The sequence below is a fragment of the Phasianus colchicus genome, chromosome 1, assembly GCF_987193195.1.
Source record: "Phasianus colchicus chromosome 1, bPhaCol1.hap1.1, whole genome shotgun sequence".
NCBI classification, from domain to species: Eukaryota; Metazoa; Chordata; class Aves; order Galliformes; family Phasianidae; genus Phasianus; species Phasianus colchicus.
Genome location: NC_143436.1, coordinates 85,500,231 through 85,518,750, shown reverse-complemented (window position 1 = coordinate 85,518,750; position 18,520 = coordinate 85,500,231). Strand labels below are relative to the sequence as shown.

General features: G+C 46.8%; 3 protein-coding genes across 6 annotated transcripts; 2 read left to right on the top strand and 1 right to left on the bottom strand.

The window, feature by feature from the left end:
• Positions 1 to 1,292: 1,292 nt before the first annotated feature.
• On the top strand, positions 1,293 to 7,340 carry GTPBP8 (GTP binding protein 8). Its single transcript, XM_031612989.2, has 7 exons — positions 1,293 to 3,176; positions 3,343 to 3,441; positions 3,834 to 3,964; positions 4,329 to 4,428; positions 4,875 to 4,993; positions 5,224 to 5,350; positions 5,929 to 7,340. Exons 1-6 carry the CDS (start codon positions 2,868 to 2,870, stop codon positions 5,306 to 5,308), a joined length of 843 nt encoding a protein of 280 aa, XP_031468849.2. The 5' UTR covers positions 1,293 to 2,867; the 3' UTR covers positions 5,309 to 5,350; positions 5,929 to 7,340.
• A 1,609-nt stretch (positions 7,341 to 8,949) lies between these two features.
• Positions 8,950 to 12,600, top strand: TAF13 (TATA-box binding protein associated factor 13). Of its 2 annotated transcripts, XM_090151021.1 has the most exons (5): positions 8,950 to 9,106; positions 9,219 to 9,297; positions 9,562 to 9,659; positions 10,752 to 10,956; positions 12,447 to 12,600. In XM_090151021.1, the coding sequence occupies exons 1-4, from the start codon at positions 9,080 to 9,082 to the stop codon at positions 10,920 to 10,922; spliced, it is 375 nt and encodes a 124-aa protein (XP_090007147.1). In that variant the 5' UTR covers positions 8,950 to 9,079; the 3' UTR covers positions 10,923 to 10,956; positions 12,447 to 12,600. The 2 variants fall into 2 exon arrangements, with proteins under 2 accessions (XP_090007147.1, XP_031468848.1); XM_031612988.2 differs by lacking the exon at positions 12,447 to 12,600 and having other exon boundaries at positions 10,752 to 11,090.
• RMP64 (ribonuclease MRP subunit p64) lies at positions 11,948 to 18,386 on the bottom strand. 3 transcript variants are annotated; one of them, XM_031612986.2, is made up of 9 exons: positions 18,235 to 18,386; positions 17,892 to 18,046; positions 16,403 to 16,479; positions 16,160 to 16,291; positions 15,739 to 15,816; positions 14,471 to 14,829; positions 13,746 to 13,807; positions 13,152 to 13,402; positions 11,948 to 12,703 (listed from the first exon to the last, which is right to left on the bottom strand). In XM_031612986.2, the coding sequence occupies exons 1-9, from the start codon at positions 18,323 to 18,325 to the stop codon at positions 12,325 to 12,327; spliced, it is 1,584 nt and encodes a 527-aa protein (XP_031468846.2). In that variant the 5' UTR covers positions 18,326 to 18,386; the 3' UTR covers positions 11,948 to 12,324. The 3 variants fall into 3 exon arrangements, with proteins under 3 accessions (XP_031468846.2, XP_090007054.1, XP_090007050.1); XM_090150928.1 differs by lacking the exon at positions 17,892 to 18,046 and having other exon boundaries at positions 18,235 to 18,349; XM_090150924.1 differs by lacking the exons at positions 15,739 to 15,816; positions 16,160 to 16,291 and having other exon boundaries at positions 18,235 to 18,385.
• Between the last annotated feature and the right edge of the window lie 134 nt (positions 18,387 to 18,520).

Below are 18,520 nucleotides of genomic sequence, written 5' to 3'. Positions count from 1 at the left end.
GGTCATCCTCTGTCGTTCTTTAGCAGTGGAGCCACACAGCATGGTAATATGGTGGCAAGAGCATCATTGGTGTGTTGCAGGTAGTTGCTGTGTGCAGCAGAGCTTCTGACTGGGCTGTTTTACATCTGCTTTTCGCACATCTTTGGAGCTGGTTCTAAGTGTCCTTCAGCCTCAGACTGTTTCCTCCGTCTCAGACTCAGACTTCTGTGTTTTGGAAGACTGATTTACTCATGGTAGCAGAGCATAGTAAATTACTGCAAGGTGCCCTTCTTCTTTTGTGTCATTTTTTCAATTCTGCAAGAGTCCTGGGGGGGACTTTGTGCGTGCATCATGCCTCTAGCAGTGGCCTTATCCTTCCCACTTCCTCTCAGTGATGTTCCAAGGGCTGTTTTTAGCTACCGGTTTTCCAAAGCGCACTGCAGAGCAGTTGCTCGGCGGCTGGATCACCATCGGGCAGCAGATGGCAAATGCCTCCTCAAGTCCCGGGGAACGCTGCGCCGTCCGTGTAAGGGCGTTTTCACGTGCACACACTGCCTGCACCCTCACCTCCATCTCGTGGGCATAGCGAGCAACAGCAACGACTTGGGAAACTCCTATTACATGAGAGTCTGACCTTTTGGAACGCCTGGTCTGCACGGCATGGAGGGGAATTGTTTCAGGCTATGTTTGCATCGGTTGCTCCCAAAGTAATGGCTCGTAATTATATCCATGGAAACTACAACAGATACAAAGAGCACAATAATGCTAGTTGATTGAGCAAATTCTCAGCGACAAAACACTAGTTTTCAAAATAGTCACCACATTAGCTATGTATTTTTGCAAGCAATGAAGAGGAGCCTGCCCTGCATACCAAACTCGTCAACACCTGCACCAGCGGAGGTGTCCCACTGTCTTCACTACTGAAATGCACCACCCACTGCCTCACTGTGCTCACATCCACTGTTTGGTCTCCACAAATGTTCAGCGAGCATCAATGAATGTCAGTGGGTGCCATTTTTTTTTTCTGCATGAAGTAACTCGGTGACACAGCTTTGCTTCATCCACACTCCCATGTCAGATGCCGTTCTGTCAGACTGCCCCTCTGCTGCCATCTGTCACACAGCAACCAAACACAAGGAAATACTGGCAGGAAGGTTCCACCTCTACTGCCATACCATCAACATCCACCTCTGTTGGTGTTGTTGGCCAACATAATAAAATAAGAGGCATTACTTTTGGAGAGCCCATCATAAAATATATAATTAATGAACGTAAGTAACAAAACTTCTTTCATTTTTTAATGTTTTTTTATTAGAACATATCAAAAAAGAGAGCAGCAAAAGCATAAAACCAGTGGGATATATGACCTTGTTTTCGTGAAACCAGCACATTGGGCTGATTCGATGGTTGCAACTCTCAGTGAGCTCTCCATGTGTTTAATAGGTATTTTTGGTGAAATTTTACTCCTCCTGTGCTTCATCCTTGAAAATAATTGTTCATAAATGTACATACCGGCAAAAAGCGATGACATGAATAAGGTGTGACTGTGAAGAGAAGGGTAAATAAAAGTCTGGTGGTGGACGTGATCAGATTTTTAGTTGCAACTCTATACATTCCATTTGAAAATTCACAGATAATGTACTGATAATGGAATTGCAAATTAAAAAAAAAAAAAAAAATGACGATTTTTTCAGCAATCTTGAAACGCATTCTCAAATCCCTGTATCAAACCAGAAGCGTGGCTGTTCACAGGACCGTGCTCGCCCAGTGTAACAAACTGCATGACCCCACTGGCCACCACTTGAGCTGGCACCACACTGCACCCCATGTCCCAGTCCCAGCCCGGATGGGGCCACAGCGCACCGAAGTCCCGTTGGTGCTGAGGGGCCGGGCCGCTCGGCGGGAAGAGCCGCCGCCATCATGGTGTGGGGCAGGGAATGGCTGCACACAGCTGTGCGAGGCTGTGTGAGGGCTGTGGGCGGGACATGCCTGCTTTATCTGAATGAAAGGATGGTTGGTTCCAAAAACCCACTTCATTTTACTTTCACAAATGGCCTTTGTTGCTTTCCTGTATTACTGGATTTATACATGTCCAAATAAATGTTTGGCCTGGATCTCCATCTGACATGTTTTCTGTTCAGATCGCCACAGAATTCTGCATAACACGTTGTAGATCTTCAAGAAACAGGAGGCAGCTCTTACAATGGGAACCTCAGAACTGTGACCCACGGAGCCCTCAGCATCACTGCATTATGTCACACGCAGCCTCTGGATGCCATGACCACAGAAACTCCCAAATGCTAAGAAGGGCAGTGTTGGACTGCTGCCTGTATGCCTGCTACAAAAAGCAGCTGTCATCAGCAGCCCACGGAGACTGTTCCACTGGAATATGTTCCCCAGGGCGGTGGCTGAGTCACCATCCCTGGATGTGTTTAAAATCCATTTGGATGTGGTGCTCAGGGGCATGATTTAGTTAGAGTTAGGGTAGTATGGTTAGATTGTGGTTGGACTCGATGATCTTTAAGGCCTTTTCCAACCTGAGCGATTCTATGATCACCTAAAGGCTGTTCTTTCATATCCACACACAACCAGCCTGGTCAGCAGCCTCAGCTTCTTCTGTTAGTCTATGATTTGTTTGCATCACTGGGGACAATAGGAATACATATATCTCTACATATCTACTGTATGTATTGTATCCGTTGTAATTTCCATGGATATACTTCGGAGGCGTTACTTTGGGAGCAACCGAAGTATATGCAGTGCAAGACAACTCTCCTTCACTCAGCGCGGCCCAGGCAAACCAAAAGCTCGGACACCGACGGGTTAAATTCTGCGTAGCGCCGAGCCCGCCCCGCCCCGCCCGCCTCCTTCCGGGCACTGCCGCCGCTATGCTGCTGTTGCGGGCGGCGCGGAGCCGGACCGGCGGTCCGTGTGGCCGCTCCCCTCTGCCGCTGGCCGCCCTCTCGCAGGTGTTGAAGCTGGAGCGGAGCCGCCGCGACGGCGTCATGTTCCCGCTGCAGCGGCTGGCGCGCAACCTGGCTCCCGGCGCAGAGGAGGCGGCCTTCAATCTCTTCCAGCCCGGGCTGCCCGCGCTGCAGCGCGCCGAGGTGCTCTTCACCTCCGGCCGCGGTCACGCCATCGACTACGTGAGCTCCGCCGTGCGCATGGAGCACGCCCCGACGTCCGCGCTGCCCGAGGTCAGGACGCAGCCAGGGCGGCTGGGAGGCCGGGTGGGGCGGGCTCGGCGCCCGCAGCGCTGTGGTTTTGTCCCCGCTCTGCCCCGTGCGGCTGCAAAAGCGGCGGTGGTGCTGCCCGCCCCGTGCTGAAGGTCGGTGTGGAAGTGTTCGCTCTTCTCTAGCGCAGGTGTGCTTCATCGGCCGGAGCAACGTGGGCAAGTCGTCGTTGATCCGGGCCTTGTTCTCGCTGGCTCCAGAAGTGGAGGTCAGAGTGTCGAAAACTCCAGTAAGTGCCGTTTCTGACTTCTGTCCCTCTGGGCCAAAAGCTGCTGGTAACCCAGGCGGTGTTGCTGAGGAAGAGGCAAAGGCTTGAGGAGCAGGAGAGCAGGCCGGCACTGGTCTGGCTTTTGCAAAGAGAAAGGTGGAAAGCAGTCAGCGTAACTCCTCAGCCTTAGTGCGTTGCACATGTGGCACGTGGAGTGGTTCCCTTTGTAAAAGAACCAAGATACCTCTAAAGGTATTTTCAGTTGATTATTTTAAAGATAGAACCATAGAGGATTGTGAAAAGAGTAGGAGATGATGGCTTACCTACAGGGTATGGAACGGAGACCGCTTTCAGGATATCTCCTAGCTGCCCATCTTAGCATCTCTTTCTTCTTTTCTAAATCCTCTCCCCAGGGCCACACAAAGAAGATGAATTTCTTCAACGTAGGGAAGTACTTCACTTTGGTGGATATGCCAGGGTATGGTTACCGTGCCCCAAAAGACTTCGTGGATATGGTGGAGGCTTATCTGCAAGAGCGGCACAAGTAAGGGGCTTCACTATACCTCAATGCAGCAATGAGAGATGAATGCCTAATTTGCAGATTCATGTAATCAGATGATAAAATGCTGCAGAGGTAGCAGCTTTCAGTGGTCACGTTGATGAGCCTGAAGTTGTTTCCTGGGAACCTCTGTGTGACCCTCATTCAGTCACTCGCTCATGCTTAGACAGATTGAAACAGCAGAAGAGACAGAGGTGCTGTTCCATGCTGAGTTCTCAGCTGCCATGCATGGATTTTCTTGGCTTTTCTTTCTCCTAATCTTGCATTTCTTGTTCTTGCTTATGACTTTGGCAGTAGCACAGCAGGATAAAATAATGGTGCTGACTATTGTTGTCTGTATTTCTGACAGCTTGAAGAGGACTTTTCTATTAGTCGATGCTGTGGTAGGAATCCAGAGCACAGATCTTATTGCAGTAGAGATGCTGGAGGAGTTTGGGATTCCTTATGTGGTGAGTAATGCTTCGTTCCTGAGAAGGTGGAAGTAGTATGAAAACTTGACTTGTGTTAGATTGCCTTTAGCATATAACTATAAAGGATTGTACCTCCTATCTGAATTTTTTGCAGGCTGTCCTACCTGACTAGTAATACCTCCACTCCACCTTCTTTATTGATAATAAAATAGATCTAAGGTTTGTTTGGGGGCATCTGAGGGATTTTTTAAATTTACTTATTGACATTTTTTCAGTGCTCAGCTCAAGGAACATGAAAAGATCTATACCCTATGCAGGCTGTGGTAGTGTGGGGTAAACTGTATTATACCACTTCTCCCAATTAGCTGTGACCCAGAATTTTCAGCCTGTCTTGCAAAATGCCCCAGGAACTCTTCCAGATGTTCCAGGCTAGCAGCAAAATCATCTTCTTTTCCTCTCTGTCTTCTCTTTCTGGATCCATACAGTTGGTGTTAACAAAAATTGACCGAGCTTCCAAGGGACTGTTGTTAAAGAATGTTCTGGGGATCCAGAAGTTTGTAAAGGAGAAAACTCAGGGATGCTTTCCTCAACTATTCCTAGTCAGGTAATGCTTTTTTTTTTTTTCTTGCTGCTGTTCCTTGTGCATGATGATTTGCACTGACAAGCTGCCTTTGTCTGGAACTGTGTTAACAGTAGCAAGCTATAACTGATTACTTTAGAAATGCTTTCTCTATTGATGTTGTATTGCACTGTGGGGATAAATTTAATGCAGCCAGTGGTTGAGTTTGCTTGTCTTGCTCCAAGATAGCACTGAACATCCCTTTGTTTCCACAGTTCTGTGGAGTTTTCAGGAGTCCACTTGCTAAGGTGTTTTGTAGCCCATGTTACTGGAAACCTGCCTACTGTAGAGGCCAGCTGAAAAGTCTGGCTCCTGATCTGCTCAGCTCATCTGGAACAAAAGGTACCAAAACTGGAGGTCTGGATTTTGTTGTAAAAACCTGAAGCACCAAAATTATTTTTGGATAAGCTTGTATACATTTTTGGCTAAAGTAATGTTTTTTAAGGTAGACTTTTTGTTTAATAAACTCATTAATTCAGGACGCTTGCACTGTGAATGAATCCTGGGTACTACACAAAACTTATGTATTTGTGTCAATGGAGGAAAAATAAATAATCAGAGAACCTCCAGAGAGAAGCCAGGTTTTAATGAAGTATTCCATCTTCCTTCAGGTAAACATTCAAAAATTCACTGCTGCCTGCCTAAGCTCTTCTGTGTTTAGAATAAAGATAGCCCAATAATCTTATTAATAAAAAAGCATTTAGTTTAGAAATGGAAAAAAAAAACAGGGCTGTATGTTAAGTGAACTAAACTTGCCTTGTTGAGCTGAATGACACCTAGAAGTTTAAACTAGCACATGGGCACCCTGCCTGCTCTAAGGCTGTCCAGAGTGAAAACAGTCAATGCTTTGTTTGCAAAAGGCTTTTTGGAAACTTGTATTTTTGCACCTTTGTAACTCCTCTGTGTTGTACATTCCATAGGTTCAGCACGATAGCATGCCTTGCTTGTGTACATCCAGTTGTTGTCCCCGTTCCTGGTGGATGCGGAAAAGGAAACCTACTTTATGGGATCTGCCTTCTGGTTGGCTGTTGGCTTGAAACAGTGGTGATAAATGAACAACACCTAGCGGAACTCTCTTCTCCTGCATTTTATCATCACTCAGTGCTGCATCTACCTTCTGTTTTAAATCCCACTTGAAGTTTTGCAGCTGCTCTCAGCTGAGTTATTGGAGACGGGTCCGTTACCTGCAGCTGTCCTGTGCTGGGAGTTGAATCACAACACTGAGGTCCCACAGCCGCTGAACCTAATAGCACAATGTGGGGGAAACCAGAGCTTGTACAGAATCTACAAAAAGGACTGCCATTAAATAGCAGTAGTTGTACATAGGAATTTAGACCAAAGCTAGTAAGTGCCTGTGTCACGCTCTGGCACTCGTCCTGTCTTAAGACTGCCGATTCTGTGTATGCAGTTGTTGAAGTTAACTTACATTAAGTGTTTAAATCTCAAGAAAAGGTAATTCTTTCATAAACCACTCTGAGGCTTGAAGGTGGTATTTCTCCTGTTTGCTACATTAAGGAATTTCTTGTGAATCTCAGATTAGACTTGAAGCAAAGTTTGTTTCCAGCGGATATGTAGGAAGTGGCAAGGTGAGGAGTACAGTAGAGAGATGTGGATTTCCAGTTTCTGCATGTAAGCAGAGATCAAGCCTGTAATACTCTGTTTTGTTTCTAATCCCAGAATGCTCCAAAGCAAACTGGCCTGTGGGTGTTTGATTCTAGAAGTAAATACAGTAAGATCTAGAGAGATGGAATACGTGCAAGTCAACATCTCTGGAATAAGTGTGTGGTAGTATCTTAAATCAGTATCTTTCAAAGGCATCAATATAGTCAAAGCTGTAATCTTCAAGGCCTCAGTTTGTTGTGTGCAAGAATCGATGCCTCTATGACAGGTATGACAGTAAATAAAATCAAGTTAAATTAAGCAGGACTTACATGTTCAAGCATTTTAGTGCATGCTTTGGCTAAACAGGTGTGACACTGGCAAGCGGACTTTCTTGCCAAGTTCTTAGGAGTGTACTGTGTTGCTGAATGAAAAACTGCATTTTCTGAGGCTGTGGACACAGAAGTTCTCTTTTGTTCACTTGCTAATTAGTGGTGGACCTGGCAGCAAACTGAAAAAGGAGAGATCCTGAAACCATTCCATGTAACATCCATTTTATTGCCATCTCATCAATTTACAGCCAGCTGTATCAACACCAAAAGAAGTGTCCTTTTGTTAGGTGCAAAAGTGATTTTTAATACTGGGTTTTCTAACTATGTCTCTCACTGAATTAGCCAAAACATTAAGCCTGTATGCACTGTGCTATTTTAATACTAATTTAACACTGTTCAAACATTTGTTAAATACTTGATTTTTTTAACTACTTCAGATATAGCTACTCATCTTACATAAGCATAGAAAACTGTTGTGCTCAATAAAGTAATTATTGAGCAGCCATCAACTATTTAGTTAAATAGGGAAGATGATGATCCATGTTTTTGTATTCTAATAATCCACTGTTCATTTGTGCACCATGTGGCTATTTGTGCCAGTGCTGTTGCCCAGTGGTTCCTGTGATGAACACAGTGCTGCTGGACTGCTGCCCTCACCTCTCAGGCAAGTGGTATCGCCAGATGGCAGCAGCCACAGACTGCCTTGGGGAAGGCTGTTTCATCTCAGACACCTGAAAGCAATGTATTCGCTTCCTTTGAATTTACTTGAGATCCTTCAGTGCTCCATCGTCGTGACTCTGCTGTACACTAGTTTTGTTTCTCCAGTGTCTTCACCTCAGTTGCACCTTTTTCTTCCTCTTCTTCAGCTTCCTAACAAAAAATCTTCTGAATAGCCTAAGTTACCAAGGTATTGTTCCCCATGATGCAAATGAGCAGCCATTACTCTTTCCTAAACTGTAATTGTTCTGTTAAGCACAACAGGTTGCCCGAAAAGTATCTCCAAGCACAAAGGCTGACACAGCCTAGCAAACAGAATACCTAAAGCCACTTTCACTGTCGTATTGCTTAATAAAACTGGTAATGTTCCACAAGATACTCCCTCATTTAGGAAAAGTCCTAAAGATGTTTTAAAGTGACATTCTCCACAACAACTCCCATTGTTTAGTGCTGAAATTGAAGTCATGAAATTCAAGTAATCTGCCACGGTCCGTGTATGTAGGGGGAGGAATTTACCCAAAGTCATGCTGAGTCAAGAAGAAACAGCAGTGGATCTCTGCAGAGCCTCTTCCTGGCAGGGCATGGAACTATGTACTGTAACTGCTGCACTTACCTTATATTGTCAAATTTCATCTTTAGCCTTTCCTGGACAGACCTAGGCATCAGCAAAAGCTTGTGTCTTCTTGCCCAAGTCTCTGACATGCTGAAAAGGAATTTGGAGCATTTATTTAAGATCCTTTTTCCATAAAACCTTGTCACAAAGTGGCATGTGCTCTTTCAATGCCTTGCTACCAGCAAGAAAGCTCCACTGACATTCCAGCACTACTTTTCCTAAAACGAAAGTCAGAGACTGAAATTGATTTTGAGATTTGATTTAGCGTGTCCGCTGCTTTTCTCATCTGCAGAATCCCTAGATTTATACTCATTATGATACTACAAATGCACAGGAACTGTCAGCTTGTGACCCGAAAGTCACAGATCAACTGCTAATCAGAGGCAGATGCTCTATTAGCAGTCTCCTAATCACTCCCTACAGGGATAAATGTGCCTTCTTTGCAAGCTTTGGGACCAGGGAAGAGGCCAGTAAGAGTAGCACTGTGATACAAGTGCTACAGACCATTCAGCAAGGATCTTGAGTGTAAGGGACACAGCAGATCCTGGACATCGAATCTATGACATAAGGATGCTGAGAAAACTCTACGCGAGATCCCATGGAAAGTGTTTCTGAAGGGCAAAAACACAGGAAAGCTGGCAGGTCTTCAGTAGGAGCATCCTCCAAGTGCAAGAACTGGTCAGGGAAAGAGAAAAAGGCGCTCTAGGAGGAAGGTTCGGCACAACAAGATGGCAGCCCCCGCGGGAGGCGTGACGGCGCAACCGGAAGGTCTCTCGCCCCGGCCGGAAGCGGTAGCGGGCTGCGGCGGCCATGGCTGACGAGGAGGAGGATGCGCCGGTGAGCGGCGGGGGATGGGGTTGTTTGCGTGGGGCGAGCGGCCACGCGTCTACCCCTAGGGCGGGAGGGGGCTCCCGTCTAACGGCCTCCTTCCTCCGCTGTGTCCCTGCAGTTCGAGGAGGACTCCGAGGAAGCCGGCGGCGGACTGGACGGCGGGCAGGGCAAGAGGAAGAGGCTCTTCTCTAAAGAACGTGAGTGCAGGCGGGGGCTGTCTGGCGGTGCGTTACTCGCCGTGCCAGCCGCTCCTTGGCCGGTAAGGCGTTCAGGGCTGCTGTCTGACATCCCGTTCTGTGCGCGCTGCTGGGGTTTTGTTGGCTTTTGCCTACGTGTTCCCTGCACTTCTGCCTGCCGGGAGTGGGTGCCGTCCTGCTGCGGAGGCTGGGCGGGAGCTCAGCATGGGAGCGTTGCTGATGGGCTGAGCAGACGGAGGCCTCACGCTGTGTGTCTTCCCGCAGTAAGATGCATGATGTACGGATTCGGGGATGACCAGAACCCTTACACAGAATCTGTGGACATTCTTGAGGACCTGGTGATAGAATTTATCACAGAAATGGTAAGTCAGCCATAGGCAGTGTACTGAAGGTGGGTTTGTTGAGCTTTGAGAAAAGAAGACTGAGAGGGGATCTGATCAATGTCTATAAATGTCTAAGGTGCAAAGAGGCAAGGCCAGACTCCTTTCAATGGTGCATGGCAGTAGGACAAAGGGAAATGGCCACAAACTGGAGCATAGGAGTTTCTGCACAAATGCACACAGAACTTCTTCACAGTGAGGGTGATGGAGCACTGGAACAGGCTGCCTAGAGGGGTTGTGGAGTCTCCTTCTCTGGAGCAGTTCAGGGCCCACCTGGACTCCTACCTGGGCAACCTGGTCTAGGGAGCCTGCTTTGGCTCCCTCTGCTTCAGTGACAGTGTTATCCCAGGCAAAAACTCAGGTGCTCCTAGGAAGAAATCTGAACTTGGATGTTGCTCTTTGAATATTAAGACAAAATTAATGCATTTTACTCCACATGGATTTAGGGCAGCGTTTGGAGCCTTTAAGTAGCAGCTAGGGGAAAAAATCCACAGCTGACTCTGAGGTGCCCTGTGGCATCACTATGTGTTCTGCTGACAAATGGCTCAGCTTTGAAAGTTTGTCCACTTCTTGTGTTCTCTCAGTGCCTTTACACAAATGGGAATGCAGTCCCATGCCATAAAATAAATGCAGACATCTGGGCCCTAAAACTGATCCAGACACATGGATACTACTTCAGCACCTGTGATAAAAAAGAATAGGAAATTGGTATTGTTAGTGGATCCCTTCTCATGAGAAGTTAGCCTTGCCTATCCTCAACAGAACAGACTGTCCTCTGAGGTATTGCATACTGCTTTTAGATTCTGCTTAATGCTGTTGTTTCTCACGCACTTTGAAGCAGGTGTCCCCTCCCCAGTCTGGCTTCAGTTCCACAGGCATTCCTGTAGTGTGTGTAGAGTGGTACCTAATGCATTTGAGGTACTGCACTTGTAAGTTCTTCTGGGAGTTGGATGGCAATGCCCAGATCCTGCACTTGCTGCTTCTAGACTGTTAAAAATGACAGGAAATACAGTGGGATTGAGATCTGAAAAAAACTAAAAGGGGCAGAGGAACACTGATTTTTCTCTCTTGCAGACACATAAGGCCATGTCAATTGGACGGCAGGGCCGTGTACAGGTTGAGGACATTGTCTTCTTAATCCGCAAGGACCCCCGGAAGTTTGCCAGAGTTAAAGACCTTCTGACTATGAACGAAGAACTGAAACGTGCCAGAAAGGCCTTTGACGAAGCAAATTATGGATCTTGATGCTGCATACAGCGGGGGCATGCTGTGGGCTCCTGTAAGAAGAAATGTCACATGTATTGCTTTCAGGGGTTTATTTGAGATGGAGATCATTGCTGCTGGGATATCTGCCATCTCTCAGCCTCTTGTGGTAGGCGTTCAAGCAGCCAAGTACCTGATTGCACGTGTTAATCCTAACGTGTTTATACCATTCTGTGAATTTGAGAAAATGAGCTTTAAGGATTCTTTAAAGGTGAGAAGTCTGCTTGCAGTAGGACTGTTGAATCGGGCATCTAGAAGGCCCATGACAAGTTCTTCTCTACTTTGGTTATTGCTAGGTATTCTGTTGACAAGAAACCTGGAAAATAGATCTTAGTTAACTGGACAAAGTTTTCAAGCCCAAACTATTAAAAATTCTGCTCTGTATATAATCCTTGAATAAAGCAGCTCAAGTCTGTGCCCACTCTTCAGATACTAAACTTATGCTGACCAATTAACACAGGGCACATAAAAAAAATGCTGGCTCTCCTAGCATCTCATGAGCTCTGAAGTGCTGTTTCTGTCCTAGTAGACACAGCTCTGCTGTTTTCTACTGTACGTTTAGAGAACTGAAATTTACCTGTTCCAGATTTACTTGCACTTAGAGCCCTTCCTTGCCCCTGTTGGGCAGATGCTTTGCTATAAAACTGATTTGACTTCATTCAAAGAAGTTTTTCAAATAAATAACCCCAAGATCAGGATCACCAGGTAATTACAAATAAGAGCCCGATGGAAAGCACTAAGCATGTGAAATGATGTTAGAACAAGCAATAAATATATGCTGGAATAGCTACACTTTGCTTTGGCAAGCAGGCAAAAATTGCACACTGAAAAGACTTCAGGACACTGGAGGATTTGTTCACAAGTAGATTTATTCTTGCAGGCTCTGGCTGTGCTTTACCCTATTTCCGAAGCAGCAGGATTTGGTTAACTTCTTTTCAGGACAAGGATAAGAAGTGTAGAACAGCTGCAAGTCAAGGCTGTTGTCTGTACAAACAGCAAGAGAGGAGTATAATACTTTGTGGAGAAGGGGCAGATCTTTAGGCCTGAGCAGCAGCAAGTGATCAGCTGCAGCCTTCTGCCTTGGGTGGTAATTAAGTGCTGCTGAATACACAGCACAATAACAGGTGGTCCCAGCAGCAGAGAAAAGGCACTGAGTAGGAAGTAACTCAAAGCTGCAGTCCCTGGACAAGGTTGGGTAAAAGGATAAAGATTACTTATCTGTTTTGAACGCTGTTCCATAAAAAAGAAAAAAAAAAAACTTTTACAAAACTAAGATAGTTATTCCTTTGTTAGCAGAACTTGGTGTATGAGGTACCGAGACACTTAGAGGCATTCCGAGTTTTACTTAGAAAAACAAGACATGTTTCTTCTTCCCAGTCCAGAATCAGACACCCATTGCTGCAAAAATAGAATCAATATCCACATCCACAGAATCTTTGTGCGCAGACTTGGGGCTTTCTTTTAACAGCAGCTGTTTAGGAGTCTCTGCTGTACTTTCTTTGACAGAGGCTGTATGAATGATGGGACATCCTTTCCAACTTGAAGGCCTCACAATGGGTGAAACACTGCTTACATGGTCCCCAGAAAGCTCAGAATGCTTTTGCTGAACAGTCTTCAGAATTCTCTTTGAGCACTTGGAGAATTTCACCCTCCTTTGAAAGAACCATGCCTCATGGTACTGCCTTGGCCAGTGCGTGTTCTGTGAGCCACACAGGAGGTATTTACAGAGCGTTGTTTTGACACAGCACAGTTTCTTCTGCAAGCTTAAGAGAAGGAAGACGTACAAAAGAGAACTTTAACAGCTATTACTATTACTTCTGGTGTTTTCAGAGATACAGATAAAGGCATTCTCTACCATTTTATTTGTCATACCCAGGAAATGCAACAGCATCTTGTACAGTAGCAGCCACAGCATTCTGAAGAAATCTGATGCCCTTTAAATCATCTAGCACCATTATACATGCACACAATCTAAGTTGCATTTTCGTCCCCCCTCTTTACTATGTATTCATGCACTTATTAACTTTTAAAATCCTCTCACAAGTGAACCTAAACAGATTATTCATATCAGCAGTTCTAGTGACCTGAAGATGTGATCATGCCCAAGCTCAAAAAAATAGGTTAGACCACAGTATTTCTCTGCATTGTAGCAAAACATGTAAAGTTAAACTAAAAAGTCAGATCCAGAACCCCCAGACTCAGGAAAAATACCTGCATCCTTGCGCCTCCACGTGGTGCAGCCGATTGCTTTTCAACAATTTGCTGCGCAGAAAATAAGCTGCTGATTTGAGTTTGTTGCCTTTGCACCACAGAATAGCTTTTCTGAGTGCCTCTGACAGCTCACCAAAAGATGTGGCTGTTTGAAACATCTGTATGAGAGGCCCAGCATGCTGCAATTTTGCCACAGAAGAGGAAAGTGACACTGATGTTTCTTTAAAAGGTTTTGATGTCATGCATCTACCCTGAAACAAAGAATAACAAAAATAGTTGGCTTTCTAAAAACACGATGTGCCTGATCCTCTGCTGGAGAGGAGCAAAACACTGTGTTTTGCATTTCTTAAGGAGAGACACACAATGAGCATTTATATTCCTGTCTATTGACTTCTTCTCTGGTCACCTCACTTGACATACCAACAAATACTTTCCTAACAGAATGACCTGTTAGACGAGTAACATAAGGCAAGAAAAGGGGACATTTTCCATTACTTAGGTATCACATTTCAGGTGCTAGGCTCTTTAGAGCAAATTAAAAAAAAAAAAAACAAAACAGAAAAGCAAACTTGTGTAAAATTGTGGCATACAAACCCCTTGTATTGGAGGTCTGGATGGTCTAAGCAAACTCTTCACATCAAACCACAGGTGGTTCCCTACAGAAAGAGAAAAGTTCCCATTAAGCAAAGAGTTTTAAGACCTTGCACAAAAACACTGTAATGCTTTGCCCTGCTGAGCTCTCAGCTCTCCCACTGTCTCAGCAAACTCGTGCCTATACTCAGCATTTCGAAGCATTTCATCATCCTGTGTGGCAACTAGCAAGGGATGAAGAAGATGCAGATTTACAGATGGCTGTAAGGGTGAGTTTGCATGTATAAAAGCTTCATGCACATATCCAGATGCCTGACTGTCACTGTCAACCACAGGCCTGACTGCAAGAGAGGACTGCTAGTTCTGGGCTACATACCCCCTATATTATAACGTTACATACTCTTGTGTGGACTTTGCATCCCTCGTTGTACTTGGGCCCCATCTATACAGAAGCAAGAAAATACAGGACCTGTACACAGCATTCATTACCTGCTTCTCTCTTTGCTGTGTTGTTTAAAAGCAATTCCCCTTCTTCCCCAGTTCTGACATTATCTACGGCTTTATAAAATCAAGGGTGCATGCAGCATTCTCCTCCTCTTCCAAGGACAAGAGAGGGGAGTTTGTACCAGAACCACACTCTGTGGGCAGCAGAAGTGCTTGGCTGTTGGACAAAGCTGTAGCCAGTCTCAGATCTCAGAAACCAGTCGTGCTGTGGCAAAAGGCTTTACCTCTGCCATCTCTGGTTGCCAGAACAGGTTCTCCAATGTCATCCGCAGGGATGCTGTGGTTTTTCACAGCACTTGCAGAGGTCACAGAACCTCTCTTTCTCCCAACCTTTGACACTGCCTCTGATGTGGTTGGGAAGAGCTTCTTCAGCCAGCCAGTAGGTCTTTTTGCTGTAAGCATTTTAGCTTTTTGTTTCTTCACCTCAGAAGAAAGGTTAACTCCAAGAAAGCTACTGATATCAGAAGGGAAGGTAAATCCCTTGATGTAAGGCATCTGCTGGGTCTCAGACACCAGATGAAGCGATGTTGATAGCACGCCATACAGGGAGATGAGGCTCCGCAGTACACACCTGTATTGAATCCTGAAGGGAGAAGACAAAGGTGTAGACTCTCCCCTAGCAAGAACTTGTGCTTATACTCACTGAACAACTGCCTTGAACTCAAGGGAAAGAACTGATTAAAAAAAAAAAACCAAAACATTTCAAACTGCCCTTTCCCTTTGTTCTCACTTCAGTAGAGGCCCCTCTCTTTACATTCTATCACATTTTCCTTTAATTTCCTTAAAACTAGCCTGAACTTCTCCTGCCAAAACACCTTCCATCTTTCAGGCACATTCAAGACCACAGCACAGGACGGATGTGATTGGTCCTACAGCTTTGTAGAGCACAGGCTCTCACATCATGCAAAAATCATTTCACAAGGGGTCTTCCTAATAAGCAGTGCATGTGGACTCAGGACAGTTGTGCTAGCACTGATGCTCCGTGTTTGCTGGGGAAAAAGAGATTTCTTATGTCAAAAACAATTTTAGCGAGTTCTTGTGCACAGTCCTGTTAATTCCTCAGTTACAGGCAGCAATTACTTTCTTAGTGCTGCTCTGACCAGAACAATGATTTTTCCTGGAAAATTCAGCAGTATTAGTGAGCAACTTTATCACAGACTTTCCATGTCAGCATGAGGCAGATGTACTGCTTGCTGCAGAGTACCAGATGTCAGTGTCTGGCAGGCTAGCAGTAATGCTGTGTTTTTATTAGCACTCCATAAACCTTACAATGAACAAAGTACAAAGCCTTCCAAAACACTACTCTGCACTCACACAACTTGTCAGGTGCTAGAATCGAGTCCAAAAGGATGGAGGGATCTCTGATTTATAAGATCTTTTTCCTCTCTCCTCCTAGCTGAATAAAGCTCATTCAGCAGCAGTGCTCTAATGACAAGCTTTCTCCCTGACAGGCATGTCAAAAAGACAGCAAACGACTCTCAAAAACACAAACCATAGCCGGCTCAACAAGCCTGAAGCCACGGTGTTCAAAAGTATGAATTCTTCTGAACAGAGATGTTTAACAGACAAGCTGAAGATTACACCAGTTAAGGTTAAAGAATAAACAGCATGTATGAAACTTGCTAAGCACACCAACTACAGGCGATTCACAAGGCAATATCCTGAATAATTTGGGAGATATGCATCCAAACTTTGGGTTGCTCAAGGCCGGAACAGTAGCCAGCCAACAGCCTGAGGCTCCTACCTAATAACTTGAAAATAAGATGTCTGGCTATTAAAGAATCTTCAAGATGCACAAATGAATTGCACAGTGGAGTCCACCAGCAACCCAGAGCCTACAGCAGACCTTACTTTGGCAGCATGAAGTGCTGCCGGTGAACTGAAAGAATGTTTACATAGTGAAAAAAGGATACAGAAATGCTTTACAGCAACAGTCTAGCAGACGCAGTATGAGCTTACAGCCTCCCAGCACCTTCACAGCCACTGTTTCCAGCATAGGCTGGCTGGGAACTAAGCACTCTGCTTGGGCCTGGGCTTTATTTTTCCTGTGACAAGAGAAGGACGAGGAGATGTCTGTGATCTAGCATCTCCTCCTTCAGTTCTGTAGGCTGATCAATGGGTAGGATTGCATACAGGGTCATGTATGCAATGCTTACCTGGGAATCAGTTCTGCCAGGGTTTCAATGCAGCCCACCAAGTTCATTTTCCACAGGCGCTTCAAGCATTGTTCCACCTAAGAAAAAAAATGGGAAAAAAAGAAGAAAAAAAAGGAAAGTCCTTCAGCCGGTGTTCTGAGAGATGCAAATGCCATTGTCTAAGAGCAGTCACTATTTTAAATGACACCTTCCCCTTATCAGTTTAATAGCAAATTGTGGGTTTGTGTGATGCAGTCATGTTCCCATATCTGCACTGTGCAGAAGAGACCCCTTTATCACCTTACTGTGAATAGGGACTGAAGAGCAGGAGCAGGTCACTGTTCCTTGGCACTGCATGGTTTCTCCTGCAGCACAGAAATGGACTATTTAGACAATGCTCTGAGGCATACGGTCTGATTTTTGGGTGGTTCTGCATGGAGCCAGGAGTTGGACTCAATGATCCTTATGGGTCCCTTACAACCCATGATATTCTGTGTCTCTGTGATAATGCAGCATGACGGGGATAAAGTACAGAGGTTTCTGAAATCTTAACAATGGATGTATGGAATGTGTTTGGGATTTAACCAGTCTTTCAAAAACAATAAAGAACAAATGAATCAAGAAAGTAAGAACAACCGCTGTCTTATTTCAGCAGAGTTATTTGAAGACTATGGCAACCCCTTTTCTACAGAACTGCTGAAGAGTTCAGCTTCTGCCTTAGGAGAGGCAGAACAGCCTGCAGTTGTTCTTCCACACACAAACCTCCCCCCTCCCAACTGAATCAAATAGCATGAGGCTTCAAGACACATCAGCTGAATGGGTCCCAGGCCCATTCTGTGACCAGTGCATGGCATGCACAAACCATCCCTGGTTTTGCACTTGGGCTGGAGGAATCCCAGGCATCAAGGAGCAGACCTTGAGAGCAGCCCCGCAGAGAAGGACCTGGGGATCCTGATGGATAAAAAGCTTAACATGAGCCAGCAGTGTGCCCTTGCGGCTTGGGAGGCAAATGGTATCCTGGGCTCCATCGGAAGAGGGGTGGCCAGCAGGGACAGGGAGGTGATTGTCCCCTTCTACTCTGCTCTTGTGAGGCCCCATCTGGAGTACTGCGTCCAAGCGTGGAGCCCCCAGTACAAGAAAGACAGAGAGCTGCTGGAGAGGGTCCAGAGGAGAGCCATGAAGATGATCAGGGGACTGGAGCACCTCCCCTATGAGGACAGGCTGAGGGAGCTGGGCTTGTTCAGCTTGGAGAAAAGAAGGCTGAGGCGTGACCTCATAGCCTTTCATTATCTAAAGGGAGCCTACAGAGGGGAGGGGAATCAACTCTTTGAAAGGGTTGATAACAGCAGGACAAGGGGAAATGGTTTTAAGTTGAGGGAGGGGAGATTTAGGTTGGACGTCAGGGGGAAGTTCTTTACGGAGAGAGTGGTGAGGTGCTGGAACAGCTGCCCAGAGAGGTTGTGGATGCCCCGTCCCTGGAGGTGTTCAAGGCAGGCTGCCCGCCGCTCACCTGCTGCATAGCCAGGTAGGGCCGGTGCCGCAGCAGCCTGCTGTGGAAGACGTAGAGCAGGGCCCGCAAGACGCGTCCCTCGGCGGCCAGGCCCGGCCCGGACAGCCGCTTCAGGGCGCCAACGCAGCGCCGCCGCAGGGCCGGCAGGCAGCTCACTGCGAACGGGAGGCACTCAGCGACCGCCGCGCGCACCGCCGTTCCCCACGCGCGCTCCCCGCCCAAGACTCCGCACGCCCAGGGTCGCCCTCCCCCTCCCGGCCCGCCCCGCGGCCTCTCCGGCTCCGGTGCCTCCGCCCCTCCCCACCCTATCCCGGCCGCGCGGCCCGGCGGCCGGGCCGGGGACCTGCGGGGTGCTGGGCGGTCACGGCCACCGCGCTGCTGCTCGCGGGCCACGGCACGTCCACGCGGTTCCACGCCGCCTCGGGCGCCGCCATCTTTCCCTGCGCTGGGCGGCGCTGCGCGGGGCGGGACGTGCAGGCGGGGGTGCGGTCTGGACTCGGTCACCCCCGGCGTTCTCCGCGAGCATCGAGCGCTGCCGTTTGGGCTGCTCGGAGGGCTGGGTGCACCAGGTGATGTGCGTTGCGGCGCGCTGCGGCGGCAGCCCGTCAGGCGGTGACACAAGTCCCGTG